The sequence below is a fragment of the Colletotrichum abscissum genome, assembly GCF_030869225.1.
Source record: "Colletotrichum abscissum strain IMI 504890 chromosome Unknown Scaffold_16.1, whole genome shotgun sequence".
NCBI lineage: Eukaryota > Fungi > Ascomycota > Sordariomycetes > Glomerellales > Glomerellaceae > Colletotrichum > Colletotrichum abscissum.
Genome location: NW_026850054.1, coordinates 247,470 through 275,442, shown reverse-complemented (window position 1 = coordinate 275,442; position 27,973 = coordinate 247,470). Strand labels below are relative to the sequence as shown.

The 27,973-nt window shown below is 52.1% G+C and overlaps 9 protein-coding genes across 9 annotated transcripts; 2 read left to right on the top strand and 7 right to left on the bottom strand.

Moving 5' to 3' along the window:
- Positions 1-7: 7 nt before the first annotated feature.
- Positions 8-2,078, bottom strand: CABS01_07431 (amino acid permease; the record flags this gene model as incomplete). The annotated part of the gene is made up of 6 exons (XM_060540794.1): positions 8-359; positions 414-449; positions 506-591; positions 642-901; positions 967-1,665; positions 1,721-2,078. Coding segments are annotated over 6 exons (1,791 nt in total), but the record flags the coding sequence as incomplete, so codon positions are not given.
- Positions 2,079-3,571: 1,493 nt separating this feature from the next.
- CABS01_07430 (heterokaryon incompatibility protein) lies at positions 3,572-5,718 on the bottom strand (the record flags this gene model as incomplete). Its single annotated transcript, XM_060540793.1, has 2 exons — positions 3,572-5,241; positions 5,316-5,718. 2 exons carry the CDS (start codon positions 5,716-5,718, stop codon positions 3,572-3,574), a joined length of 2,073 nt encoding a protein of 690 aa, XP_060402961.1.
- Positions 5,719-6,188: 470 nt separating this feature from the next.
- CABS01_07429 (uncharacterized protein) lies at positions 6,189-7,278 on the bottom strand (the record flags this gene model as incomplete). Its single annotated transcript, XM_060540792.1, has 3 exons — positions 6,189-6,424; positions 6,480-6,980; positions 7,038-7,278. 3 exons carry the CDS (start codon positions 7,276-7,278, stop codon positions 6,189-6,191), a joined length of 978 nt encoding a protein of 325 aa, XP_060402960.1.
- An 819-nt stretch (positions 7,279-8,097) lies between these two features.
- On the bottom strand, positions 8,098-9,690 carry CABS01_07428 (uncharacterized protein; the record flags this gene model as incomplete). The annotated part of the gene is made up of 1 exon (XM_060540791.1): positions 8,098-9,690. The coding sequence occupies one exon, from the start codon at positions 9,688-9,690 to the stop codon at positions 8,098-8,100; it is 1,593 nt and encodes a 530-aa protein (XP_060402959.1).
- A 1,808-nt stretch (positions 9,691-11,498) lies between these two features.
- CABS01_07427 (uncharacterized protein) lies at positions 11,499-11,763 on the top strand (the record flags this gene model as incomplete). The annotated part of the gene is made up of 2 exons (XM_060540790.1): positions 11,499-11,627; positions 11,680-11,763. 2 exons carry the CDS (start codon positions 11,499-11,501, stop codon positions 11,761-11,763), a joined length of 213 nt encoding a protein of 70 aa, XP_060402958.1.
- A 335-nt stretch (positions 11,764-12,098) lies between these two features.
- On the bottom strand, positions 12,099-12,500 carry CABS01_07426 (uncharacterized protein; the record flags this gene model as incomplete). The annotated part of the gene is made up of 1 exon (XM_060540789.1): positions 12,099-12,500. One exon carries the CDS (start codon positions 12,498-12,500, stop codon positions 12,099-12,101), a length of 402 nt encoding a protein of 133 aa, XP_060402957.1.
- Positions 12,501-19,752: 7,252 nt separating this feature from the next.
- CABS01_07425 (uncharacterized protein) lies at positions 19,753-21,871 on the top strand (the record flags this gene model as incomplete). The annotated part of the gene is made up of 5 exons (XM_060540788.1): positions 19,753-20,165; positions 20,242-21,100; positions 21,155-21,280; positions 21,330-21,421; positions 21,478-21,871. The coding sequence occupies 5 exons, from the start codon at positions 19,753-19,755 to the stop codon at positions 21,869-21,871; spliced, it is 1,884 nt and encodes a 627-aa protein (XP_060402956.1).
- Positions 21,872-21,970: 99 nt separating this feature from the next.
- CABS01_07424 (Asp/Glu/Hydantoin racemase) lies at positions 21,971-22,759 on the bottom strand (the record flags this gene model as incomplete). The annotated part of the gene is made up of 1 exon (XM_060540787.1): positions 21,971-22,759. One exon carries the CDS (start codon positions 22,757-22,759, stop codon positions 21,971-21,973), a length of 789 nt encoding a protein of 262 aa, XP_060402955.1.
- A 1,061-nt stretch (positions 22,760-23,820) lies between these two features.
- Positions 23,821-25,524, bottom strand: CABS01_07423 (NCS1 nucleoside transporter; the record flags this gene model as incomplete). The annotated part of the gene is made up of 1 exon (XM_060540786.1): positions 23,821-25,524. The coding sequence occupies one exon, from the start codon at positions 25,522-25,524 to the stop codon at positions 23,821-23,823; it is 1,704 nt and encodes a 567-aa protein (XP_060402954.1).
- Positions 25,525-27,973: the final 2,449 nt, after the last annotated feature.

The following is a 27,973-nucleotide window of genomic DNA, read 5'->3' as shown; positions in this document are numbered from 1 at the left end:
GAAGGCTTCAATCGATCGGCCCTGAGTGGCCGTGCTTTGTGCTAACCTTACGGTATCGAATAACCTCATGACCTTCCTCGTCATAAGTCCTCTCGGCCACGACCTTATAGCCACCAATAGCGGGGAAGATCTTGGTCCAGAAACCCCAGTATACACCGCCAAGAAGGAGCACGCCCACCCCAACAATTGGGAAGACGTAGTACGGGTAACCCTCTGCAGTCCACGATCCCGTGGGTGGGATGAAGGGAACGATGCAGAGGAACACGTTGGCAAGGACATAGAGGATGGTGATGGGGAAGTAGGTGTGCCAAGGTGATGTCCAGTTCTCTCTCTTGTTCCATTGGAGGTAAAGGAGACCACTGGTAGTGATGTTAGCTGATATTCAATGAAGTAAATCTCCCAAGACAACTTACATCCCAACAAACGCGTTTATCCATGCGCCGGGATATCTGTTTATGTGTCAGTAAATACTTAGTTGCTACTTAACTTGAGGGACTAGACATACGTGTAAAGATCTGTAATGAAGTTGTAAGCTGGCCCTGCAGGAGGGGCGACAAGAACGATGACAGTAACGATCCAATGGAGGAAAAGCTAGTAGTGTATTAGCTTGAGAACATGTGATGCAGATGCTGGGCACGTACGGCTGCAGCCGGAGCATTGAATGGCTTGTTGGATGCCCAGAAGGTGCTGAATGGCAAGAGGCCTTCCTTTGCCAACTCTTGGTTCAGCCGAGCATGGGCGAAACTGACGGCAAGTACATTTCCCAAGTTGCTGATGGCGACGAATGCTGGAAGAGCTCTGGCACCGGCACTGTTACCAAAGACGTTGCGGAAGAAGACACCTGCAACAATGACTTCGGACGTGGCGAGCTCGGTCTTGGGGATGGCGGCAAAATACGCAACTAGAAACCACGGTTAGTCGACGAGCAAACAAACCCCCCGATTTTGAATAGTAAAGTGAACCCACCATTTGCAAGGACGTAGAGAATTGTCACGCCGCCGATGGCCAGAGGTGCAGCAATAGCGAGAGTCTTGCGCGGGTTCTTCAACTCGCCCACAACGTAGTTGGCATTCTCCCAGCCCTTGTAACTGTAAATGATGCGAAGCAGAGCTGTCGCGTATCCATAGACACCACCGTTACCGTAGCCCTCTCCCTCTTCGATTCGGAAAGCATTGTCAAAGTTGTGGGGGTTTGGCACGCGACGTCGGCCAGCCAAAGCGGCGAACCCGGAGAAGACGATGAAGAGTAAGACAATGACCTTGAAGACGCCCAAGACATTGAATAGACGAATACCCCATTTAGGTGTAATAGCGTGGATGCCGACTGCGAAGGTGGCGCCGGCGATACCAATGCCGCGGGCGGTCCAACCATCCGGGGACTCGGATCCCGATGCGAATAAGATGTATCGGCCGAAGGCAAGGGAGTTTCCGGACGAGAAGCCGAGAAGAATCATCTGCGAAGCGAGCACGCAGGTCGCTAGGTATTTCGGGTGCTTGTAGGCGCGCTCGAGGTAATTCTTTTCGCCGCCGGATCGAGGGATGGCGAGGCCGAATTCGAGGAAGACGCTCATACCGCAGAAGGTCAGGACACCACCGATGACCCATAGCATGAGAGCGACGCCGACGGAGCCAGTTGACTGGAAGATACCGGAGGGAGTAGAGAAGACTGAGAAACGGGGTGTGAGTGTTATCCCCATCGTGATCGACCGTCTGTTACTTACTACCGGTACCGATCATCTTATTTAGAATGAGGAAGACCGCGCCAGTAACGCCAATCTTGCGCGACTCATCGAAGGCGTAAACTTCCTGCTGTTTGACCACTCCTACTTCTTCCGCCGAAGCATCGTCACGTACGACGTGCCTGTCCTCCCCGACATGATGATCGTATTTGAGTGGTGAACTCATAGCTTGCTGTCGACGCGGGAAGTGAAATTCGGCCGAGCTCGAGTTCTTCTGATGTACACGGCTTTCACGTGCTGGCAAGCACTGCCGGTAGGAGTTCCAATGAAAGAATGTGTAGAGCTCCAAGCTAACACAAGCGGATCGGCAAGCGGGCGGTTCTTCGAGAGGCCGACGGGTGCTATATATGTGTCCCTGCCTCGCAGACAGCTAACGGCTGCAATGCTGCGTTGCTGCGTCGCTGCGTCGCAACCCAAGACAAACGGTGAAAGTGATCATCCCAGGCTTTGCAGAGGTCCCCGCACGTCATGGCACTGTAACGTCACGCAAGGTTCGACCTGCGAACCGACTCGCTGCCTGGTACCACGAGGGCGGCACGGCGGGACACCCAGGAGTAGACGGGCGAGAGAAAGAGCACTCAAGGTTAATGAAAGCGACCTATCGAGGTTCGAATATTGATGAGTCTCGGGGGTCACCGTAGCTCTGACGAACCAGATCTTGCGGAAACCACAAAATAGCCTCATGAGCCAACATCCATTGCTCCACTCCAATCAGCCAAATCTTAAAAACTTTGCGTGCTTCCAGAAGGAATCGAGCATGGGTGTTGTCTCGGGAGTATGTGCCGCCGTGGCTGACACTCTTGATACGAGGTGATGGTCGCTATGGCTTCTCAAGCTCCCTGAGCTGCCTCTTGAGGCTGAATCGTCATAAATGCCGGCAAGCTCGCGAGGATAACTTCAGCCAGTTATCAGTGCTGTCCTACGCCTTGAGAATGCGTACCTGTCTTGGAGTGGCCAGGTCAAGTGAGATGAGCATCGCCGCCAAGAGAGCGTCAGCAGGCTGGGCTGTCTGGGCAGCGGCGAACGCAGCCAGAGGTTCAGTGGCTTCAGTCCGAAGGCCTTCCAGTTATGGAAGGTCGTTTGGGGCCTCTGAACACGGCCCTTATTGCAAGTTGCTTGGCAGTCCTCCAGAAATGGGTGAGAGCCTGGGGGCCCCAACTAAGACAGCAGTGGAGTCAGTCAGGGGGGCTGATCGTTTGCCCTGCGGTGCGGCGTTGTTGCAGTGCCAAGTGAACCGGTGGTGAGAAAGAGGAAAGCCAAAGGGATTTTGTTGATGTCGTGCTCGCTGGGGTGGGATGGCGACAGTTGTTGGACCGAGACGTGCCGATGGGCTGTCTTTTTGTTTTGTGCGCTAAAACCTCAAATACCCGCTGATGTGCAGCGTCCGCCCCAGCTTATATCAACTCTAAATGAGTGCCTTATTTTCGACAATCGAATTGAGTAACATCCATGCATTCTGTCGTGCGTGCTACCTCAGTTATGACCTCTTCTTTCTCAGCCTGTCAATTCGGGCAGACTTCGTTGCGTACTTAAAGCACTTTAGCAGAGTGCTTAGGATGACTATATGTCAGTGGGTAGACTTTATCTCGACTTCAGGCAACTCGAGTCACCAACTCGCCTGAGACAACATACACTAAGGTAACATTCTATCTAGTCAACTACTGGAAGTTGGAGTGACACATGCACTGTCTCATCTTTTTTCGCTCAGGATGGTGATCTACTTCTTCTATTCGTCCTCTATCTGCAGATGCCCATGATGCCCTTCGTATCGTCTTTGGCTCTTACTGTTTCGTCTTGTGCACAGCGTCTAGTCGTTATGGTGGCCCCGCCCAACTAAACGATCCGAACTAGGTGTCGACCTCCCTCATACTTTACGCACGGCAAGGTACTCTCTTCCGCATTGCTTGCTAGCAAGCTCTCTCTCAACTCCTTGCCCCAACCGCGGGCGATTCCAATGCGACGAAAGGTGCCGTCTTTTCTATTTTTAAGCTGCAGCAATAGCATGTAGATGCTTCCGTCATTGCCTGGTCTTGTTCTGGCTGGCATACAGAATAGTTCCGGTCGATGGTTCTGTGTGCTGGCCCACTGCTGGTTGTCATCGAGATAAACGTGTGGTTGATATTCTTTCATGACTGAATCAGCGCGAACACTGACCGAAACGCCATTTACAACCATCATCAAGAACTCGTAGTTGTTGCTATGACTGCTGAACAAGGCATCGGGCAGAAGCTCAAGTTTCTTGAGGCACCCCCAGAGCTGTAGCCACCCACCGCTGATCAGGCCTGTTGTATCGCTTGTAACATAGTCGAGATGTAGATCCTGTACCTCGATCAACATCTCCACTGCTTCGACGTCCATGATACCCGGAGTAATGTGTCCATCTACCGCCGCCCAAGACCAACTTGGGGCCCGGTAGACTGATGGCCTAGCTTGCGTCTCGCCGACAGCGACAGACCACATCAGTTGCCGCTCTAGATAGCGCCGCCACATCCCTGCAGCATAGCTATCCTGAAGTAACACTCTCATAGCCTTCGCGACAGCTGAAAGTGCAATCAACTTATCGCCGGGAAATGTCAACTTAGCTCGAGTGTAGGTATTCACAATGTTGCACCAGTAATGGTACTTTGACAGATCGCCGTGATCCCGGGGTCTCCAACCCATTTGGTTGTGACAGAAGCCCTTGAACCGACTGGGAAATCGAGATAGGTCTATCAGTAAGCCTTCCGGATAAATCTCAGCGTCTTCTTTTTGATGGCACTCCCATAGAATCTGCCGTTGACCAAAGTAAAGCACTCTAGGAGAGAGGAGTCTCTCTTGGAGCACCCAGGCTCTTGTGTTGATGACCGCACTGGAAACTTCTGTCCTCCAGAAGTTATAGTCCATCAAGAGAAAGCGATTAGTTTGTGAACCAACGGGAAGCTCTACAATCTGCGAACACAGAGCATCGGGATTGCGGTCGTGAAAGAGGGAGTGGTTCGCGTCTGGGGCATCGGCCGCTGAGATGTTGACAAAAGACCCCGAGTAGATCTTGTCCATGTGCATTGATTCTTGTTTCCAGTCAATGAAGTCATCACCGTGCTGAATAATACACAGGGAGTCGATCCACAGGTACCGAATATTAAGGCGGCGACTCGTTAACATGGCGTCACGGTACAGGGGAGGGAGGGTGTCGAATGAGATTTCCTGCTGTAGTTGTGCGTAGTTGCTTGTTGTAAGGTTGAAAGACTCCTTCGTACCCCAACAATGACTGAGTGTCGCGTAAGAGCCTTGGATAGGGGTGATGTTCGGTAGGACGAGTCGGCAACTTGAGCTCTCCTGGTCTAGAGGTCCTGTATCTAGGAGGCGGCTGGGGTACCACTGCGTAGTGGTAGATGCATTTGGTTTGGCACCGCATTGTGGGTGTTCAGCTAGACATTCCGTAATCCATCTCTGTGCGACATGAAAGGTTCCTTCGGATCTTGTACTACGGGAGTGGGATTTGATTTGGTATTGAGACGCGTAGACTATGTCTTAAGATCAACATCCGAGGACGCATAATTGAAGTCAAGAGGTGTTATTTCGTAGCAGGTAAACATACATTCTTGTGGAAGAAGCAGAACAGTTGCGCGGAAAAACCCTTTCCTTGGATTTCTCTCTAGATCCACAACTTTGCCTCGGTCAAAAGTGAGTTGTAGTAAAAAGGCGCGGGGATATGCGAGTGCTGCTCCGTCTTCCCAAAACACCGAGGTGAGAGGTGACTCGGTTGCTGGAGTCTTTCGTTTCGTCGGTTCACCATTTGACTGCCTGACCTTGCATCGCTCTTCGATATCCAGAGCGGCCCAAAGCCGATTGCAAATATAACACCCAGCGTCCACAGAGGCCGTCAGACTTGTACTATCGCGGTGATGCGGTATGAGGTGATCCGCGCCGTCTCGCTCGTTACTGGTCAGCGCGTAGTCCTTCCTGAGCTCAAGGACGTGGCGACAACAAGAGCAGATCATCTTGACGTCCTGAGCTTTGCAACTTTGCAAAGTTGCTTCTGATATTAACGTCCCTGACGAAGACCTATGGCGAAAATTGTCAAACGGCTGCGGCCTATGGTTCAGCTTTATCGCTTGAGCGCGTCGATAACATGCGAACTGTTTTCTTGTTGAAGATTGTTTGCACCCCTAGGCTGCCACGTTGCATACCCCTCGCCATTGGATGGCTTCAAGATGGGGGCGCAAAAGACATCAGGCAAATCATGTCCTTAGGATGATTCGAAGGAACATCGGGTGGGAATTCACAGGCATGTCGTAGGTTTATCTTCTTCCATTTCCTTCAAGGAATGGGCCCCTGTGGTTGCATGGATTAGCGGCGATTCCTGCAGGAGCCCTCCAACAGCAGCTGAAAGTGAAGCGCCGTGAGCACTAAGAGGCGGGATGCTTTCAGTTCGAACAGCTGTCCCAAAGTAGTTCTTGAAATGTTTACACTAATACTTATAATACAGCAAGTCTGTCGTTGTTGACATGACTTGTTGAATGGGGATATCGGCCGCCAAGCCAAGCGTTGGCAGCGTGTCGTTCAGAGACGCTGGCCGGGTATCAGCTTCCCCCGAGGGCAGGTTTCTTCGTCCCGAAAAGTCCAGCATCCGATTTGTGAGATCAGCCTGCTGCCAAAGCCACCAAAGTCTGTCGATCTGCACATGATGGAGGAAGAACAAGGGATCTGTACTTTCTGTTAGTCTTCAGGTGCTCGAATAACGTAGGTGGTGAGGGCTTACCGTTTGGAGATGTCGAAGGGAACAGGTCTCCTCCAACGGCTGAGTGAATCGCACCGTGGGGTCCGTTTTCCAAAGTAGTCGCGAATGTAGAAAAGTTGCTAGAGGTTTTGATGATTCCTGAGATCTTCCCGGGCGAGTACAAGCCGCCTTCGTAAGGGCCGGCATTCACCCCAATACCGTCATTGAAACCGCGATTCAGACAATGCGAGAGCGCTGTCGTTGTGTAGTAAGACACGGTAAAGTTGGCGAAAGCCCCGTCAATTACGCACATGGTCAACGGGTTCGGTCGCGTTGGTGAGACTAAACCGCCATTCAGGCCGTTTCCTCCGAATCCGATGGTGGTGTCGTTGGAGAAAACGGGGCTCTTAGACATGTCTTCAGAGTCAAGGGTCCAGTCCCAGTAGGTCATTGGGCCTGTGTACCTGCACTCATCTCTCAAGGCTGTCTCATAGATGTGTACAAAGTACCGATGCCAGGGGAGGAATTGAGCGACAAAATGAACTGCGATCGTTGATTAGCATGATGCCAAATGTTGACGCCTGGAAAGAAAGGACGCACTTTCGTTGTTGAGCTGAGCATGGACATAGGGGAAGTCGTTGTATCGCGACGATTTGAGACCGATCTTTGACGGCAACCCATCTAAGCACTTTACTGCGCTGATGTAGTCTGCTTTTGCGGCGCTTGACAGGGATCGCCACTCGATTCTTAGCGGCGCATCTTGAACTGGCAGAGCGATGGTCTCGCTGGCCAGCGCTGCTAATAACGCAAGATATCCGGCGCTCTTGGTGAAACCCTTCATGATGGCGAGTTGCTAGAGTATCGAATCGGTGTACGAAGCAAAGGATTCAAGTTGACGATTATGTTGCGGTTTTCAACCTACAAGTATCCAAAATACCATGGCCATCTTCTCGTATTACTCGGTTTAACCCCTCTTAGCGCATGCTGCAATTTCGGTACCGCCTTCGTATAAGGGGGGCACCGAGCTTAAATTACGGCTTCGCGGATGATCCCTCCTCCACTTGTCGTTCGTCGCCCTTTCAGATTTTCGTACACGAGGTCTTTCAGATCACCGATGGAGATGCTCTATGCGTTACTCAATTCGCTGTAGCTCGAATGGCGGAGCGAGGTACTTAAACAGCAGTTTGAGAGGCCGCAATATCGAATGCGTCTTCCTCCATCCAGGCCGGGTTGCCTTAAGACATCAATTACAGGGTATTTCGAGTCAGCCAGCGCAATTTCTACAACGACTCAGCTTTGCATGAGAACCCGCACCCGAAATTCCCGATAACATCACTCTTAGGCGAAAGCTTCCTCCGGCAAAGCCGTGCGCTCCACTCCGGGTCGGAGAGTCGGGGAGTTAACAGTTGAGTTCGCCGGGTCCGATGAGATAGGAATCACACCACAAAAGACATTCTTGAGCGCGCTTCGAATTAATAAAAGGTATTGACACAGCATCAATGGATTCAAGTTGGGCCTTGATGCATGGCATGCCCCATGGAGCAACGCACTCGGTTAGCTGACTTGAGTATGCAAGGATACGAAGCTTTGTAAATTTCGAAAAAAAAAAAAAAACGACGCTTGCGATCTAAAAAGCTTCAAGAAGAACAAGAAAAGAGGTTTAAGCTGTCACCATCGCCGAGCTCCGTCGCATTACCAGTACATCGGTGTCATCATCCGCCGAGGTTCTAGCAGCATTACGGGAATGAGATTCTCGATGTCCGCATCCCATTTCGCCCTCCAAAGCCTTTCCAACATCGGTCTTCTTTGCCTTGCCTTCACCAGATCCTATCGAATTGGTCACACTCTGTGCTAGAGTTGACTGAGAGAAGGATTCAACTACTCCATCGGCACCACCCGTGGACGAACATGCCCGGCTCCGCGGTCGCGATGGATTTAAAGTCCTCTCGTCGGCCTCCACATTCGAAGGGTTGGGAGCTCCATCTCCTACATTCGCTCTATTCGAGGGATGGCACATCGGCTTGAGGATGAGGGAAGGGCCCTCCAAAGTGGGATATCTCTCACTGATATCGTCGAAAATGTCCCAGTGATGTGTGAAGTATGTCACCCTGGGAGTTTGCCGGTGACCTTCGTAAACATTTCGACCCCATATTTGGCCGATCAGTTCTCCCGTCTCATCGTGCACTACGGCCGCACCCGAGTCACCGCACACACCGGGACCCTCGGAATTCCAGTCTTCGACCAGCATGAGATCTCCAAGGTTCATCAAACACCATTCCCGGGTAGGCATATGTGGGTATTGGCGGACTTTGGCAGGTGTCTCGCATACCACAGCATATCGAAATCCACTACTTCGGCCAGTTGTCTGGATAATCTGCAGTTGGGGGCGTTGCACAAAGGCTCCTGGGATTGGGTCCGAACGATCATCAACCTCGATACCCGATGGTGCATATCGAAGACAGTTCTGAACTTCATTTTTCTCGGCTTTGCAAAAGGCCCAATCCGTAACTACTTGCGTAGTTGGCTTGCATTCTCCCTGAACACTTGGCGCAAAATGGCTTAGAGATCTCGAAGGACGGGTTGTTCTGTACATCCGTCCTGAGTAAGCCTGAAGCTCCCCAATCTGTAGTGGTCCCTCGTCCTCGTTGCAATCAATGTAGGCTGGGTGGAACAAACCGTAGCGCGGCACCGGGTACGGATTACCCAGCTCTTTCCAATTCTCAATACCATGGAACATATGCCAGTTGACAATCCAGCCATTACAGCCGCCGAGTCTGATAGCTGGTCCAAGGGTTGCGGCGCAATCGCTCTCTTCAAAGCTGACAGAATCCCCAAGCAGTCTCTCGCTGTGCTTGCGACAGTTTCGAGGCTTCTTCAGCTCGTTATCTGCGTCCTGACTCGAAGCGAATGCGCCTGCAGCACTCCCGACATGCCCGATGCAAAACTCGACCGTGATTGTGCCATGAAGCTCTTTGGATTCCGCAAAATACAACAAGATCTTGCTCCGGATCTTGTTACTGGTGTCTCCAGGAAGCTCCTTGGGCGTCATAACCTCGACAACTCTGGTGCCGTTTCCCTTGCCAGGGTGGTTCCCGAGTACGTAGCCGCAATCATATCCGACAATATCTCTTAGATCTTGATCGAAGTTCGGCGACACTTTCGAATCCCAGATGTCTACGAAGGCTTTTGATGTAGAGTTCAGTGCGTTAAGATGCTCACGTACTGCTTTGAGGTCGACAGGCTGTTGCGCCATGACTCCAGCGGGCCTCGATGCTTCCTGTTTCGGTACGATGGATCTTATGATTACCCCTTGATCTTGAGGAGTCACGATTTCTTGGCGGCTCTCTTCCGTAATGGGCCTGGGGAAGGTGGGCGATAGACCTGGGACGGAGTTCCGCTTTTCTGACTGCCGTGAAAGTGGCGATGGTCTTGGAATCCCAGTATCTGAATGTCGACGTCGGAATAGATACCTGATTTTTGATGTGGCAGAACTCAGAGAAGTTCCGCTGCTGCTCAAGAATGAGCTCAAGGTAGAAGATCGAGTCGGGTTTGGAGATGGGTGGCTGAAAGGCGGATTTTCGAAAACTGGATGACAGAGTTCAGCTGAGTCGACATGGAACGCGTCGTCTAGATGACTTGGCCTTCGCCACGGGGGCGGCTGTGCGAAAGTTTTCGGTGCAATGCTCGCCAGGTTCCAAGCCAAGTATGGGTCTGGAACTTGCGCTTCCGAGTCCTCATCTAAGAATTGATGTTGGGCCTCATGTTGGCTTTTAGGCTCGAACCTTTTCTCCCTAAGGTGTGTCAAATGTTAGCCTGAATGTGGACCCGAACATGCTCCTTGTCGAGTGAACATGGAACCCGAGTGCATGAAAGGACTGGACAACACAAACTTATTTCTTTTGTTCTTCCTTGATTTGCTACGCTTCCGATTCTTTTCATTACGCTTGGATTTCTGCTTGACGCGTTTATAACGAACAATTTCTTTGATCGATGTAAAGGAGGTGAAGCTTTTGAGATGCATCTTGGCCTGTGTATTGGCATCACACTGCAGCTGCTTGTGTTCAAGTCGCTATGCGCAATTCTCGAATCGTACAAGGACAGAGCGGAGCGTCGGCGATCATGGCACTTATGCACTCGAGCTCCAGTCTCATCGAGGCCATGTGGTTTACGTCGCTCCATCTTGATGCGAATCTGCCTGGTGCTTGCTGCCCTGGAAATGGCGGAAAGCCCTTGGCTGCCTCATGGCGTTGCGGCTGTGCCTCGTGGGAAACTGATCTGGAAAAAGCCCATCTGCGGCCTGAAGTGGTATGGTGTAAGCTGGTGTAAGACAAGAGGAGCTCGACTAGGTCCAAAACCTCTAGCTGCAGAAGGTTGCTGTCTCGGGCACAGTCAACAGGCAGATTGAGGCAACCTGTCAGCTTTTCGGTGACCACACGGAAGTTTGATTGGCTGCGTATGGAACCGAAATCCTCCACCCTTGTCCTTGGTTGAAAATGCTTCTTCTTCTTCTCATTTTCGTGTGTCTTGTTGAGCATTGCTAAGTCAAAGAGGCTCATTCTCACCGTGACCAATGCGTTGTTTGGCATCTAGAACCGGTCCGCGACATCCAGATTTCTATGTAGGTACTTACACTTTCTGTCTAGTAGGATGACTCAAGTTAGGATTCCTTCCAAGTCGAATGACTGTAGGCGATGTTTTGATACATTCAAATCCGAGTTGGCCGTGGATATGAGGTATTGGCTCTTTGGGAGACGATCCCGTGCAAAATCCGGATCGCAACCTTTGCAAGCCCCGCGCTCAATGAACAGTGATTCACTGGTCTGAGTTTCGACGACTAAGCAGATGCCTTCAAAAGGCGGGAAAACATTCCGCCACTTGCAAAATTTGTATTTTTCCAAACCTCGGGGTGCTCTTTTGGCGATCAGCAGGCCAAACATTATCACAAACACGCGTTTAGAACATCAGAACCAAGTGTCTCGAAATCGTCAAACCGTCGAACATCAGCTATCACGCGACATTCACATAAAATCGCACTCTCGAAGACTCGGAAACCAAGTCACAATGATGAAAATCCGTGGCGTCTTTCTCTCGGCCATGGTAGTCACTACGATTGCGCAGCAGGCCAACTTTGGATACGAGCGGCTTGGAGAGCGTCGCGATGTTCTTCCCCTCCTCCCCGGGATGGGTTTCGTAGGTTTCGCATATGTGCCTTTCGGAAACAGCTGCTAATTAGTCGAGGCAGATTCACACATTTCTGTATGACACGATGAACATCATTCAGGAATTCGGTCACTGGCTATCGGCCAACACCACTGCCTTGGAGTGAATGGGGCCTGAATAGGCTGGAGATGGCGAGAGTCGAAGGGGAGATGGAGAGGAAGTAGGAAGCATGAGGCAGATCCCCTTACTTAAACAAGAGTACAAGACTCGTTTCAACGGAATGGCATCGTGGCTCACAAGCTGTGCGCTGCCCGCCAACCAATCCCCGTGAATATCCCGCTGCGATCAAGTATGTGAGCACTATGTGAGGTAAGAAGTAGACATTTATTTATAGCTCTAGCCACAGCTTGTACTGTATAACCCGTGTATCCAAAACTCCATTTGCACCGTTACCAGCACGAGAACAAGACCATCTCAGTGTCAAGGCTGATTCCGACTAATTCAAGCCTCAACCTCCTCCTCAACCTCAGCATCCTCGGCATTCTCGGCATTCTCGACCGCGCGGCGACCGTTCTTTCTATTCTTCGAGTTCTTAGAGTTCTTAGAATCCTTGGAGGCTTGCGAGTGATATGAGGCAAGCGAGTCCTTGCAGCCTTTTCCACAGTTATTAGCGTCCTGCTTCTTGTGGTTGGCGTCGTGCTTCGCGACATCAGCCGGAGTGTTGGGGCCCCTGGCCTCTCTGGTCTCGATGTTGGTCTCAATGTCGAGAACCTCAACTGGGGCAGCATCCTGGAGTCCCTCTCCGGCGAGGGCAGTCAGATCATGAGGCTGGGCGACAGGCATGGCCGTGACGACACCGGTAGCGCTCAAGGTGGCAAGGAAGAGAGTGCTGAAGAAACGCATTTTGGCGGTTGATGATTTAGATTTGAAGAAACTTGAATTGGTGTTCTTTCTGTAAGAGACGAATTGATAGAGTGTTTGAGCAAGCTGGAGAAGCTGAAGTTTGATACAAGAGATGGCAGTCAAGTGAGCTGATGAACAAAGAGAAAGCCGTTGAGGAAGGGAATGGCTTCATCCTTTTATAATCGACGCCAGCCACAGTTCATCCCGCAGTGACACCTGCCCTCTCAAGCCTGAAGCGATGAATGATCCACGATCTGCCGACTCATGAGAGTTCATGTTGCCGTGCTACATCCTCAGTCGGACGATAGCCCCACTCCTCGATCAACAGCCTCATGCAAGCATAGCAAACGGACGGCCATCATTAGATGACGCGGTTATTGACTTAGACTTTGGGGCTGTTAGTCTACCCCCTTTGTATTGCGACTAGTTGTTAAGGTTAAAATAGTGTTGTGGTAAGGTCTGGAGCCAAGATCCATAGAACAAAACGGTTTTCGTGAAACGAAGAACTCTAAATGCTAACATGGACTGTTTACTTGTAAAGGCCACTTACACTCGGCGTAAGTCAGTAAACAGGGGAGCAGTCTCGGAACGCCGAGCCGATGACTCGCGCCTTTTTCCCGCCTGTGCGAGTGATCGCTCGGTTGATCTGCAAACCCCTCAGTTGGCAAGTGTCCGGACGAGGGATCTCCCTGCATGGGCGTTTTTTCGTGGTGCCAAACAACCTTTCGGCACAACCTTATTCTGCACCTCAAGCCAGCCTTTAGGATAGAATCCATCTGACTCTTCTAACCAAGGTGAAATCAACTCTACGATAGAGGTCTCGGTCTCGCCTCATTAATCAGATTGTTCTGTCCTTGCGAGGTCTGGCCGAATGGAGGATCTAGTTCATAGCGCTGTGACTGGTCCAATGTTCATTAGCATCACTCTCTTCAGCTAGAGCAGGGCCCCCACGCCCGCCATTTAGGTCGATCAGGAGCGCTTGCGAAACTTGCTCATATCAGAGCTTCTTGTTGAAAGTACGCCAGTGTCATCTCTTCCCAGTCATGGCACTTGAGATGCCAAGTTAGGGGCCAGGAATCCATGATCTGTGAACTCCCTGCCGATCTCGGGCGCCGACACGTCGACAGCGTCTGTGCTAACATGGGTCCAAATACTCCTCTCGCTTTGAAGACCATCCTTTGCTATAAAACGAATCCGATATACCGGTGCCGGCTTTACGATTTGAAATCCGTAAAAACGTGTAGGTAGTCAAACAAGCATCGTGCCTACTTCGATAGCTGCAAGGTACGAACTTTACTCGGCGAAAGGTTTTAGCCTCAACCAGTTCTGTGGGATCACTACACCGCGAAAGAGGCATTTAGGTACGTGCAAGCCGTCGCACCATCTGTATTGTCTGCTAACTCAAGGACAGAGTTCAAGGGACTGGACAAGCTTGAATTCTTGCTGCTGTTCAGACGGCCGCACCATTGAACCTTACAAGCTGCGCCCCAAAAGATCCGAGGGACGTAAGGCTCAAAATGGCCTAGCACAAAAGAGACCATACTCATATGACAGCTATTGGCTTGCTAGTCCATATCCCTCGGATTCTATACGAGTATGGGTGCCTACCAAATGTCATCGCCAGGAAACATAGGAGGCCAAGAAGTCCAGAGGCCCATACCTAGTTGAACCAGTGCTGGAAACAAACCCCGCGTACTCTTTACAAACGGAAAAAAGAGCGCGCGGCACGCATTACGCCAAGTCCATGACGGGCGCGTTGTCAATCCCATAGTTACGTGTCGCGCGGTGCCATGAAACACGAGAGCGAGCGAGACCGAGCAGACTTGCGAGGCAGAACGACAGCCTTGGCAGGTAAACAGGTCGTAGATACCGAGGGACGGGCAGTGTGATCGCTGGATGGACTACGAGCGGCTGGGAATACCTTGTCACGTTCGGCGTCGAGCGAGCCACTATGTCTCGAGGAGCACATATGACATGAGAAACTTTAAACACAAGTTCTTCGAGGTGCCGAGTCGAGTGGGGGATGCGGTAGGTTACAGGCGCACGGAGACTTTTTCTCGGCCGGCTTTGGTAGGGCGTACACGTGGCCGAGTTTTACCGGGGAGTGTAGCGGTGCCGAGCTTTGATACCTCGGGGTTAATTAGTCGACGAGCCCGATTAGAGATGTTGAGAAGACACTCCGTGGCCGATTGTGTTTCACGGAGGTCATGATTCAACCTTGAAATCTTGACCGGAGGTTTCTTCTCTCGAGTCGAAGAAGTAGCCATGGTCAAACACAGGACCGTATTCCCCTCTTTATTCAGAGGAGTAATTGCGAGGCCGTCGCGGAGTCAAGGCAATGACAAGTCGGAATTATTGCCGCAGACAGTTTCCATAGTGCCCAAGAAACACCTGGGCGTTGAGGCGCTTTGGTCAGTGACTGCATCGCAAGGTAGTCGAGAAGCTGCAGAGGTTTTGGCACTAGACTTTTGTCAGAAACATGTAAATTACTCCCAGCTGATTCCATAGTGAATCGAGGAGTCATACACTGTAAAGAAGCTTCCGAATTGACCAGTGACCGTTGCAGTCTGGGTCAGGGATGGCCATGCCTACTTACTCCATCAGTGTCGTTTTGCCACCCAGCGTGGTGTAATCAGACAAACAGAACTCAGTGTGATTCAATAATCAACATAGCTCGATTGATAGCTTTGGCAAGATCATCTCCGAGATCACTTCCGAGAGCATACTTTTCATTCTGATGCGCAACGGTAGCTCTCTACAAGCGGGCATAGTCTGCAACTCATCTTGATTCAAGTTGAGGCAGTCATCGCATTTCGCTGAAGTTTGCGTATCTCAGCAAGCAGGCAATCTCGACCATGATAAAGCGTCCGGAAACGAGAATACCAGAGACTGAGTTATATTTCCCCATTGACTAGGTAGGTAACTGACCACAAACACACCTCGAGCATGCTGGAACAGTGTCTAGATGAGGCCTGTAGCTACATTTCGGTGCCACACATACTTCTGTTACTTCTGTCTGATCTCATGAGAGGGGAATCGGCAGTCAGGCCCACAAGGGTAGCCACTGCTCGAAAGCCGTGACATCGCAGCCTTCTCGGTTTCTTTCATATTTTCATTACACAGATATCACCGTCCAGATGACCCTTAGCGATCCCGCGAATGACGGTAGAGTCGACGCAGCAGAGTTCTTCCGATCAAGAACGATTTTGAGCCTTGCGAGCAAATTCAAAATCACGTTCCGGGCTAGACTTCTTTCCCATGTACAATTTGAAACCTAACTTTGTTTTTTTCGGGAGGTTTAATTAGAAGCTCAAAATTCTGCTGTTGTTAGGCTGACATTCGTCATCCGAAAAGAAGAGGGATCGACATTACGCACACAAGCCTCCCGGTGGGGTAAGCTTCCTTGACCCGAGCCGAAAAGCCTGCCGATATCCAGATTCACTAGCTAATGTAAACGTAATTACGATTCTGGGTAAAGAGTCTGCATAGCTCGGTACTCCTCGTGCTGTAATAATTGTTCAAAAGATAAACCTCATTGGAGCAACGACATGTGAACCGAGTAAGTGGAGTGGAATCTTTGTGTTGAAATGATATTAACGCCTCCGATGACCCGGCGAGTCTCATGAAAACAAACTAGGCCATGTAACATTCCGTTCCTCTTCAGAAGCATCCGGCAAGCTGCCAGCGGGATGCTTTGGGCTCTTTTCGATTAGCCGATGAAGAGGGGAAGTTGTCCGTTCGAGCCGAGCTGCTGCCCACCGGCCCGGCGCTCAGGGTTCACTGGCGGTAGTCAAAAAGGGTATGCGTCTCAGCAAAGGATTTGCCCATGTAACAATGATGAGACAGGCAAAGTGCATGTCTAGAGCCCGCTGATCCAATAGGACATACTCCATGGCATGGTTACAATAGGGGCTTTCTTGGCGGCAAGGTCCGCGATGAATGATATTTCTCGTCCGAGTGATCAATGATTCCGATGTTAGATTGGGAATGGCTTAATAAGTGAGTGTGAATACCTAGTCGAACTTTGATCTCATTGCTGCCCGAAAGTGGGCGATCTGGCGTTCTAGTCATCTCACGTCCAAGAAAGTATCGCCATGGAAATCAGCTGCTCTCTGAATATTTCGCTTGATTTTCTTGTAGTATGATGGCGCATAAGGGGCAATTGGGAGGCGAATGGACCATACGAACGACTCTTCCGCCAGATACACTTACAGCCAACGGAGGACTCGTGGGCTATACCCAACGACATCGTCCTTTCATACATAAACGCAGGTTGATATACGATTAATGCATGTGGCTTCGTGCAGGCCGGAAGACCCTGCCCTGCTGACTTGTATGCCGACGGTCTCGTTAGAACAGTAGCTGTCTTAGTATCTGATTGCTCTACTGCGCAAGGCTTAGGTAACAGTTTTCTTACCTAGCACAACATCAATTCTCTTTCTAGGTCATAACCACAGAATCATGCCTGGGTGAAGATCGTCACACACAACTTCTAAGCTAGAAGACCTGAGTCGCTTCATATAATTAGATCCAACGCTTCAACTGGCCAGACTGCGTGGTCAGACACAGCGGATTGGCACGGTAATGAGCCTTGATCCCAAAGTTATCGACGAATGTACAGAGTACCCAAGCCCGAGTGGCGGATTTCCAATCTCTCCTATGCCGGACAAGCGTCCTTTTCCGAAGGATTACCGTCTCGGTGAAATAGCTCTAGATCTGGATGATAAGTTAAATACTTAACTATCCCGTTATACGGGTACGTCAACAGATTCTGACTTTCGAAGCTCTCAGTGTAGCCTGATGCTCGAGGAGAGAGGAGCTGTGAAAATTTCATTTCAAACTTTCATTTTCCTTGATCATTCTCAAAATCAGATCAATATATCCTCATCGTCACTGTGATTCAAGTATAACTCAATTTAATGCCGAAACTCAATCAAAATCCACCGGCAAGTTAGTGCCCATACTCAGTCTGAATAGAACTAGCGATGCGCGCCTTCTGTCTAAAGTGTGATATTGAGGTCATGTCGGAGTCGCCTTTGCCATCGACTCTCGGTGCTTCTAGAGAGGTACATAAGAAGAGGCGAGTAACGTTGCATGACCTGAAGAGATATGATGGGTATCAGCGGCAATTGCGAAAGCAGACGTTTTCTTTTCTCTTCAAAACTGTGAAGATGAGGCGGATTCGATCTTGATTGTGTCTAGTCGAATTTTACGAATTTGAAATTTCCCTATACCCCAGTGCACACTAAAGTTATCCGAGGTCAACGGGAGCCAAGTACGGCGTTGAGCCCAGAAGTGACACCCTTGTCTCTCCCACCTACTCGTTTATCCTGCACGAAGTAGGATGAGGGTTCAGCTTCAATGTGATTGCAGGGCTAAGAATCGCCCCTGACCGCTATTCATTGTTGGTTGAGTTTTGTGCAAGATTGCCGCACGCAATAAGCAAGGGGCGAATTGGAATGTTGTTCAGCTTCTTGTTTTCTGGTTATCTGGTTGGTTGAAGAACACTTGGTGCCAAGAAGGAAGTGCGACGTGCATGCTACGTAACCATTATGTGCATGAAAGAAAAGGTTCTGAGTCTCTGTAACCATATGGTATCCAAGATTGATCAACTGGCAACCCAATAATATGCGTGCGATTCCTTTGAGTGAGTAATAAATGGCGCTGGTTGTGAGGTGTCATCGCAGCCAGCACACAAGCGGATCGGGCGATGGACTTTCATTGGGGGCTAGAATTCAAGATTCAGGCTGGACCTGCCGTCGCACTTCACCCCACAAACATTTAGATCGTCTGTGCATGTCTTGCCTGTGCCCATGTCTGTGCTAAGAAGTGATCGGCACCATTCGAGTGTTGGTCTCAAGATGAAACTTGGCGTTGGTTTCTCTCGAACGCGTCTAGATGATTCTACGCCTGACTGATAGGCGGCCTTGGGTGAGCTTATTTGATCAGCCAGGATATTGACAATGAATGGGAGCTCGATATTTCAGGATTGCCACAGATCCCATGACGTTGGCGTGTCTCAGTCGGCGCAGTCAGTACGACACCAAAGAGTCAAAGGCTCATGTTGGATTGACATCTTCAAGGGCAATACCAAGGGAAGAAGCAAGATGCGAGGTGAGCTGAACCACCCCCACGGCCAAATCTGTCCACTCACAGAATCAGGTGCGGAATCCGGGCTTATCTCCAGGCCTGATCCGGGGGGATGAGAGTTGCGGTGTAGAACCAACAGCGCAACGTGTTGGAAAGATGGAATATTGAAATTGAGGAACAAAGAAAGGACACTGTGACGGGGGTGCCATGCGATCAGTGGCTGCGGCACAGCCACCTCTGGCTGCGCCGTCGGCGAGTACGTACCGAAGTGCCGTTCTTGAAAAACTTCCATTGGGCAACATTGCGAGGTACAACTGTACGGGAGTACCTTGATCCCGTGATCTAAGTTGGCTAATTGGGGAAGGCAGAAGCACCGGAAGGCAGGCGCGGGTCGATGTTACCTTATCGCGCGAAGGAGGAAACAACACACCGCGGGCCTTCCCTCGCAGCGCTCTTTCCTTCTTCCCCGTCCCTGCGTGTGCCACAAAGAAAGAGTACGTATCGGCTTAGTCAGATTGACTGTTTGCTCGCTGGGGCGCGGCTCCAAGTCCACGTCCACCCGACGTCCCCTCCCCCTCCACCTCCACTACTCTCCCGGCCGTGTCAATTTCAACCTCGATCTGCCCGTGTGTTCTCCTCATCTCATTCTACGTTTGATGTTTCCGATCGCTCCTCGGACGCAAAGAAGGAGAACGCAGAAAAAAACCCCGCCAAAGCCTGTTTCCTCCAGCACATTTCAGCCCGGTCAGAAAAACCGCCCCCATTTCGAGGTTGTACAGAGACGGCATCCTCCCGCCGATTGTGCCCCTCCGGATCGCATTCATCTACATATCCGAGATCGGGCCTGCATTTCTTCAGCGAATCCATCCATTTCATCGGCAATTAGCACACGTGTAGCCAGACAGTGGATCTGCGCATCCGTCAACCGTACCAGGGAGGAACAGAGAAGGATTCCTTGGGGTGCGCGGCCCCTCACCGTGGCTCAGACAGTAGGAAAACTTAACCCGGTTTTCCCTGACCTGTTATCCCTCGTGTGAGAAAGATATCCGTACGGATATTGTATCCACCGCCAAACATCCCGATTGCCCATTGTCCTTCGCCATCGCGCCGCCGGATGGGACTCCCGTGACCAGATTCGACGCGTCCAGCGCTCGCTCGAATCATGGGCCAGAAACAGGAAGACGACGATCCGCTAAACGGTGATAGCAGACGGCACAGCGAGCCCAGCATCAAGCGTCGTCGCATCACAAAGGCCTGCGATTTCTGCCATCGCCGAGGACGGAAATGCAAGCCCGTGCCCGACGGAGGCGGGGTCGCCTCCGTCGCCAGTCCTGGTGGCACGCCAAGTTGTCTGACCTGCATCGAACACGGCGCGACCTGCACATGGAACCGAGTTGCTGCCAAGCGAGGCGTCAAATCAAAGACGTCGCCGTCGTCTTCAGTGAATAATAATAACAAATCCCAATCCTTTGACGATGCCGATGGCGATAGGTGGTTCTACGACGAGAGCCGCCACGGGAGCAGGGGGCTCATCTATCGACTCATCGTCATCTTTTTTGACACTGTATACCCAGTGTGCGTTCATCCCACCATCGTCCCTATTTGGTCTGCATCTATTGTGCTACAATGAATAAGCTAACATTGGCTGAAGATTTCCATTTTTCGACGAGGTGTCCTTACACAAGGAATGGGAGGCAACCAGCCTGTCATCTAGCAGGGCTTCTTTCGCCCGGCTAATGGCCATATGCGCATTGAGTTCATGTCACGTCAGAGATGGCGCCTTATTCAACCCGGATACGCCCACTCCTCTTCTCCCTGAGCATCACGAGGCCTATATGCAGGATGCAGAAAGGGCGATTCCGGAGAGAAATCGCGACATCCGCAGTTCCGAAGCCTTTGAGTATTTACAGGTTCTTGGCACTTTATCCCTGGCCGCCACACAGCTCAAGGACGACCCTCTATTCCATGAGTGCCTGGGCCGTTACCACACATTAGTAGCTCAGCACACCTTCCACTTTGAAGCGCGCTGGCCCTCGAATCTTACATATCCGGAGAAGCATGTAAGGCGGCAGTTCTTCTGGTCAATGTACCGCCTGGAAGTCCATGCAGCGCTGATCGACGGCCATGTGGTTCGGTGCCCCGAACTACAATGCGCTGTTGCATATCCGCAGCAGGTCAACGGCCTAGCCGGGATTATAGATGCGTCAGGGCAGACCGAGAAGACCCGATTCAGCCATGGCAGCTGGCTCACCGGCTGGAACTACATCACCGACCTGTATCGCGTACTGGAACACGTCATTGTCCGAATGCGCAAAGATCGACTAAAGACGCTCGACAGAGGTCCAATCCAACACGAACCACTTATGCCAAACATCGACGACATGTTGCAACTGGTTCTTGGAAAGAAGAGCAATCTTCCTCTATATGCCACCAGCGCTTATCCGGCGTCCAAAGACGTGGAGGCAAACCTATGTGGATTTCAAGTGGCCAATATCGCTTGTACCTTTCAGGTGAGTTCAGATCTTTGCATAGCAAATGGTCCTATGGCTAACATCAACTCGAAGCTACTCCGGATGGCGGCATTCGCATGCCACAACAAATTTGAAGATGCTTGTGGCGCTGCGCTTGAACTAATACAAGAGATTACTCTGGTGCCGGTGGAGTACTTGCGGGCAATCGGATATCCCATGGTATGCTCCTCTCTTACTTGACCGATGCTGTGCTGATATTGCTACGCAGCTGCAAGAGTTGGCAGGAGTCGCCCACTTGCTTAGTAGCTTCATTGCCCGCCAATTGGTCGACTGGCAGTACTACAAACTTCGCGAAGTCATGTACGTTGGAGCCCGCATACCCCTTGTCCTATATCTAAGGTATGCTGACTGGTCAGGACTTCCATGGCCACATTTCTTCAGAGCCTCGCACCATCTCTTCCTTCAGCAAGCCAAGCAGGCGCACGAATCTTTCAGTATATTCACAAACTAGAAGAGATACTTCTTCGACAGAGCCAGGCAATACCAACAGTGACAGCAGTACCAGCAGTATCGGTAGCGCCGGTCATGCACCATCAGCCCGAGATAACGAATGACCCACGGGTCATGGACTTGATGCCCCAGCCGCCACCACAGCAGCAGCACCCAGGGTTTCTCGAGCAATATGCGTTACCAAATACTTCCTTTTACAATTTTCAAGCAGATTTTATCGGCAACATGTGGAACAATGCCTTCAATGACGGGGCGGAGATTGATTGGGCCGGCGCAATTGAGAGCTGGGGAACGACTTGATTTTGCGTTAATTCCTGCCAGATCTATCACCATATCAATATATCGACATCATTTATAGTGGCTACTAGCTCCCGTCTTACGCATCGGGCCCTTCCTACGTCACAATATCTGCTGCCTGTCCCTCATTGTGCTGCTTACCGCAATCTTAGTCTTGGTATCGTCGAGGAGAGAAAGCACTGGTTTGGTTAAAGCCGTCTCCTCAACCCGCCGCGACAAGATCGTCATCCCTGAACGAACACCATCGATCGTCTTGATCGAAGGTGGAAGAGCCGAGAGTATATTGTCTTCCAATACCGCCATACCCGCACAGCCGAGGATAATGCTTTCGGCACCGTTATCAATCAAAGGCTTCGAAGATGTAGCAATGCGATCGATCACGAAATCCCGATCCAAGCTCTCCAGCTCAAGTGGGCTCAAGCCAGTCGCTGCGACGCCAGTTGAATACGTCCCGAAACCGAGGTCATCAACAGAGTCTTTCAACGGCTGTTCCCATGAGGTCGATGTTGTAACAATGCCGAACTTGCCTCCACTTGCTGTGGCTTCCTGTAACGCGGCTTGGAATATTCCGGTGACGGGAACCTCGTCACCGTAGCGCTCCTCCAGTGCGTATACTAGCGGGTGGTCTGAGAAGCAGCAGACGAGGACGGCATGCGGGCTGTGGGTGGAGATGTACTCTATCGCACGGGGGAGAACTGCGTTGGTTGAAGATATGGCCTGCGCGTGGTTCTCGATGCACGGGGGGCAGTCATCGAGGTCGCGGCCGTCCACAAAGGTAATTTGGAGGGTTGCCGTGGAGTGATATACACGTGCGAGGTCGTCTGTCATGCCTGTTGTTGATATAGGGATGATGCATAGGAGTCTCACGGGCTGGTCAATTGCCGGCGCCATGATGTTTGTCCGTTTGAGAGAACAAAGAGGAGGCAAGGGTCGGGATATTGATGGATTTAGGTATTAGTATGTCGACCCGACGCGCATAAACGGGATGAATTTTGCCTTTTATCAACCTGACCTTTGACGTTATTGACACTCAATAGACAGCTTTCATTTCTATTGACATGCCGTTTTCAGGAATTGAAGCGCACAGGCGGCCAAGTGCCCTGGTCGCAGTCGCTGGGTTCCGAATCGGTTCATCTATGGATTCAGCAGCTCATCCGCCCGCAACCCCGCCTTTGTGCGGTGGAACACCGCGTCTTTTGCTTCTTGTTGTCTCCCGCATCGGCACTTGGGGACGATCTTCCATGCAGGGCTCGTACGATGTGGGACCCATTTGAATCCAGTTGGCCCTTTTGGGTCATTTTGCCCTCTTTTGCGCTATCTACATGAATGGAGTTGAGCAGGGGAAGGTCCTTTAAGGTTCTTTGAGGTGGATGATGGCGCGGGATGGTGGAGGAGGGGGATGTCACGATTCACGAGGCGAGATGATGAACTGGCGCAATGTGGATTGATGAGCTTACTAGGGGCTTGAAGGTAGAAACCAGGGTATTGATTGAGTGGTGGTTTGAATCCAATAAGTGTGCATGATGGCCACCCACCCCATTCTCTTGAACATGTTCACTTCTTATCATCCTGGTGGTGTGAAATATGCACCTTTGCAGTGTGAGTTGCAACCAATACCAGCAACGCTAGGAAGACTTGCAGATGAACCGTCACATTTAGCACGAAAAACAGGTCCTTCTTAGAGTTATGTACTCATGATGGGTGGAGTGGAACATACACATTGGGTCGACGGCAGGCTGCCGCTTCATCGCCTCTTCCGACACGTCACATCTCACCTCACTCACACTTGAACTGACGACAGAATTGATGGTAAGTCATTAGAGCCATTATGGCATATTCTATTCGGGCAGAAACCGCATGCACAACAAAAGGTATCCCGCGCGCTATAACAAGGAAAACGACAAGAGCTGGCTCGTGATCATAACACACGTCCTTCAAATACCTATCCGCCTTCACACCCTCTTCTCATCGGGCTCCTCACGAATCTTGCTAGTCGAATCATCTCTGTCAGACGCCTTGGAAGACGACGACGGAAGCTGCTCCCCGTCCAGCACCGGCCTCTCCGCCGGCCCAAACGTACCAAAATAGTCCGCGTCGTCAACCGCATGAGGGTCCTGAATCGGGAACGCAGCATGCAGTAGGCAATACGATACCACGGCAAGGGTACAACCCAACGGCCAAGCGAGGTAGTACAGGTGCGACCACCCCGCCTTTTCAACCGTCGGATCCTGCACTCGCTGCACGAACCCGGGCAGCAGGGAGAACGTGCCCACCGTCCACGACACGCCGGCGCGCCAGTTGACGCCCCCGCGGTACCAGTACACGCTCCGGCTGCTCGCCTCGTACAGGTCTGTCAGCTTCAGCCGCCGCGCGCGAACGAGGTAGTAATCCGCAAACATGACACCCGTCATAGAACCCAGGAAGACGCCGTAGCCGCCCATCACCGTGAGGAACTTGCTTGCGCCGTTGAGGAGCTGCCATGGCTGCATGATAAAGGCCACGGCTGCGGTGAGGTACCCGCCGCGGCGGAGGTTAAAGTAGCGCGGCAGCAGCGCGGAGAGGTCGATGCCGTTGGAGAGTGCGTTCTCCGCGACGGCGATGCCGAACTGGGCAAAGATGAAGGCGAGGGCCGCGAAGAAGACGGCGGCGCGGGCTCCCGCGCTGTTGTCGTAGTGGGCTTGGAGGGCGTCGAGGAAGCGGTAGGGTTCCCATACGAGCGTGCCCTGCGTCTTGGGGAAGAGCTGGGCGGCGCACGAGGTGCAGACGATGCCGACGAAGGCGACGAGGATGGTGTTGACAGGTACGAAGACGAGCTGGGAGGCGAGCTGGTCGCGGGGCCGGCGGGCGAAGCGCGTGAAGTCGGACTGGGAGAAGATGTGGGTGCTGATGCCGCCGATGTTTGTGCAGATGCCGAGGGCGAGCATCCAGCCCAGGTGGGAGCCCGTTGCTTGCTTGACGCCGGCGGTGGAGGTGATGTCGTGGAGCATGGGGCCGGCGCCGCGGGCTGTGGCGAGGCACCAGATTAAGAGGACGAAGACGGTGGGGATGACGGTGCAGGCGGCGACGGCGAAGGGGATGTGGTAGCGTTCTGGGCGGATGTAGATCAGGGGCAGGCAGAGGAGGGAGAAGATGATGAACCCGACGAAGTCTGCCACCGTCATTGTGCCGTTGGCGAGGGGTGTGTCGAGGTTGTTGAAGGACGGGGCCATGGAGGCGATGAAGGTGCGTACGCATTGTCCGCCCCAGTAGACTTGTGTAGAGTACCATATAAACGATAACACGATGCGCTGGACGAGCGGGAAGAGAGCGCCGCGCATGCCCCAGGAGGCCTTTTGCAGGATGGAGAAGCCGATATGCCATTTGGCGCCCGGCCCGCCGGCGAGGACGCAGATGAGGCCGACGAGGCAGTGGCCGATGATGACGGTCAACATGGCCTGCCAGACGTTGAGGCCGAGGGCGATGAGGGAGGAGCCCGTCGTCCAGCCGCCGATGTTGAAGGAGCCGGTGACGACCCAGAGGCCGACGAATTGCCAGGGCCCGTAGGTGCGGCGGGAGGGCGGGAGGGGCCGGGTGTCGCGGTTCATGTAGGCTGTCGTTGCCACGTCCGTCTCGCGGGGGACTTGGACGCGGCGGAGGAGGGCCGTTGCGGTCGTCATCTTGGCTGTTTTGGCGCCGGCGGGGGTTTGGCCGGAGAAGGGCACCGTGGGACACCGTCGATGATCACAACAGATTCTTGTTGCTAGTTCCCTGTCTAGTTCCAACTTCTCACTGCTGGGGTGTACCGCTGAGGAAGCGGGTTGTTGTGAGGTGTTGGTGGTATTCACTTGAGGAATGCGTGATGTACGCCGCGACGCCGGCTCTGCGAACTACTGCGGTGTGTATGCCCGCCCGTTTGGCAAGAGGACGGGGACCAAGAGGCGGGTGAATGTGGAGGGCGGGAAGATGGGGGAAGGGGCCCGCTCAGGAAGAAACGGGATGGGATGGGGGCCAGTACAGTAGGTAGGGTTCCTGAGTGAGTCCGGCCTCTTTCAATGAAGATATGAGACGGACCTTACTTAGGAGTGAGGCGGTGCGGGAGAGATCTAGAAAGGGGAGACGGGGAGGGCGCTAGGCCAGACCGTAAGCGGACCGGACGATTTTGAGGCGGGCCTTTTTCTTTTGTTTGGTTCGATTTTTTAGCGTCTAGCTTGTCAAAGTTTCGTACGGAAAGCTTAGTTACGTCGCACAGATCGTGGGGTGTTCAGTTACGTGCAATGCGTAACGGGCAAAAGGTCAAAAAGTTGGAGGCTATGAGGGGGACTTGGAATGAAAGGAGGAGGCAGGGCAATGTGTAGAGACACAGTGTGGTCGGGACTTGGGTTATCCTTCACGGCTGATATATGTGTCTCTCGAGCGTTTCCATTTCATGTTCAATGCCTACGTACGGAGCTTGATAGTACCGGGAGTCTGGGTCTGGAGGAGCTGGATGCTGGACGCGGAACCTGTCCCGGGCAAAGGGTTGAGCAAGCGGGCGAGACAGAAATCCCAGAGGCGTGGTTAGCGACTTGCCCAACGGGCCACCGACAGGCTGACAGGAGAGGAAGAAGAAAAGAGCAAGAGAGAAGTGGTCTTACCTTACTGTGTATGGATTGCCGTACATGATGGAGGGTGCGCCTGTGAAGCCCTGGCTGACCAAGTGCAGGGTCAGCTTTCACCGATGATACCACTTCAGGGGGTTCCAACCATCCCGGCGCAATATTGTAGATGGGCGGCCGGGTTTGCTCCAGTCGTTTGAAACAAGATATCAGCACCTCGGTCTACGAATAGCGGGACTTGAAAGGTGACGGAGGCTATGGGAACATCCATGGCGAAAAGGGAGGATATGGTTGGGGGTTGGGGACCTTGGGAGGGGGGGAAAGGACTCTAGAGGCAAGGTTTGTAGAAGCTAGAGGGACGCCATGTAATACTTCGTAAGCTGAACTTCCAGGTTTACGACAAATATCGCGTTTGATATCATGCAGTTGGAAGAGAACCTAGACTCAAACTACATGACCCCCTCCCGCCGTCCCTTTCGGACTCTTCCCCTCGTGGGATGCGCGGTCAATTTCACGATCCACGACGTGCCCGCCCCTCCACTGCCATGCAGAACCTGCAGCGGTGACGATGATCCCTGGCCCCAAAAGTGTGGGAATGTGGATAGAGCCCAGGGCAGAAGGGGGCGCGGACCAGGCTCTCGGTAGGGAGGGGAAAAGAGAATTGGCGTAAGGGTCTTTTCGGGTTCTACGTAGTAGTTCACGCCGGGGGTGTTTTTCTCTTTTCTTTCCTCCTGCTTACGTTGTGGGTACGAAAGCAGGATTATTACGTGTTGGATCTGGATGGGCTAGGCGGAATGGGATTTTGTTTGCTCTTCAATTTCGCTTGGCGTGTTGGAGCAGAGCGGACCGACGCAGGCCTATCATATGAGACATTCAAGACAGGGTCATCAACCTGATTCCCTCTCAGATTTCGACCATGTAAGTCTACGGAGAAGTAGGCTGCATTGCGTGTTCCTACACCGTTGCGGCGTTGCCTCAAACACATCGCCAGATATCGTTTCCGTACAGATACCAATCAGACTTCCTCTCCCTCATGGTATGTATCCCGTACATCGCAGTAAACAGGAAAGTCGAGGGAACCGTCACATTCTGGCACTCTGGCATTCTACAGCTCAACAGCTCAACAGCCACTGTCTCGCTGTCTCGGCCGCAAAATTTATGTGGCTCGGGAAATGGTAACGAATCGCGATTGGCTCGAGCAACACCATCGCCCGTTCCATCACCTTTAGACCCCTCATTTGAGACATGACTTTTGACGGCTTCAGTCAAGAATCGAGATCACGATTGCGCTTATCTCCACAGTATGTTTCGTCGTTCTCTGCGGAGCCTTTTTCTGCATGGGAAACTGGACCGGTCATGGGGCCACACGCGCGGGCACTGCCGCTTCTTCGTCACACATATCGATCGTCAACCGCGGCCTTGAGACCCCGGCCCCGCCGTCCATTCTCCAAAAGAGAGGAATTTACCCAGTTTAGGGTTGCGTCTGGCGTCTGTACGGGCGGTCACTCTCCCCTTCTCTTTGGCCCGTCGA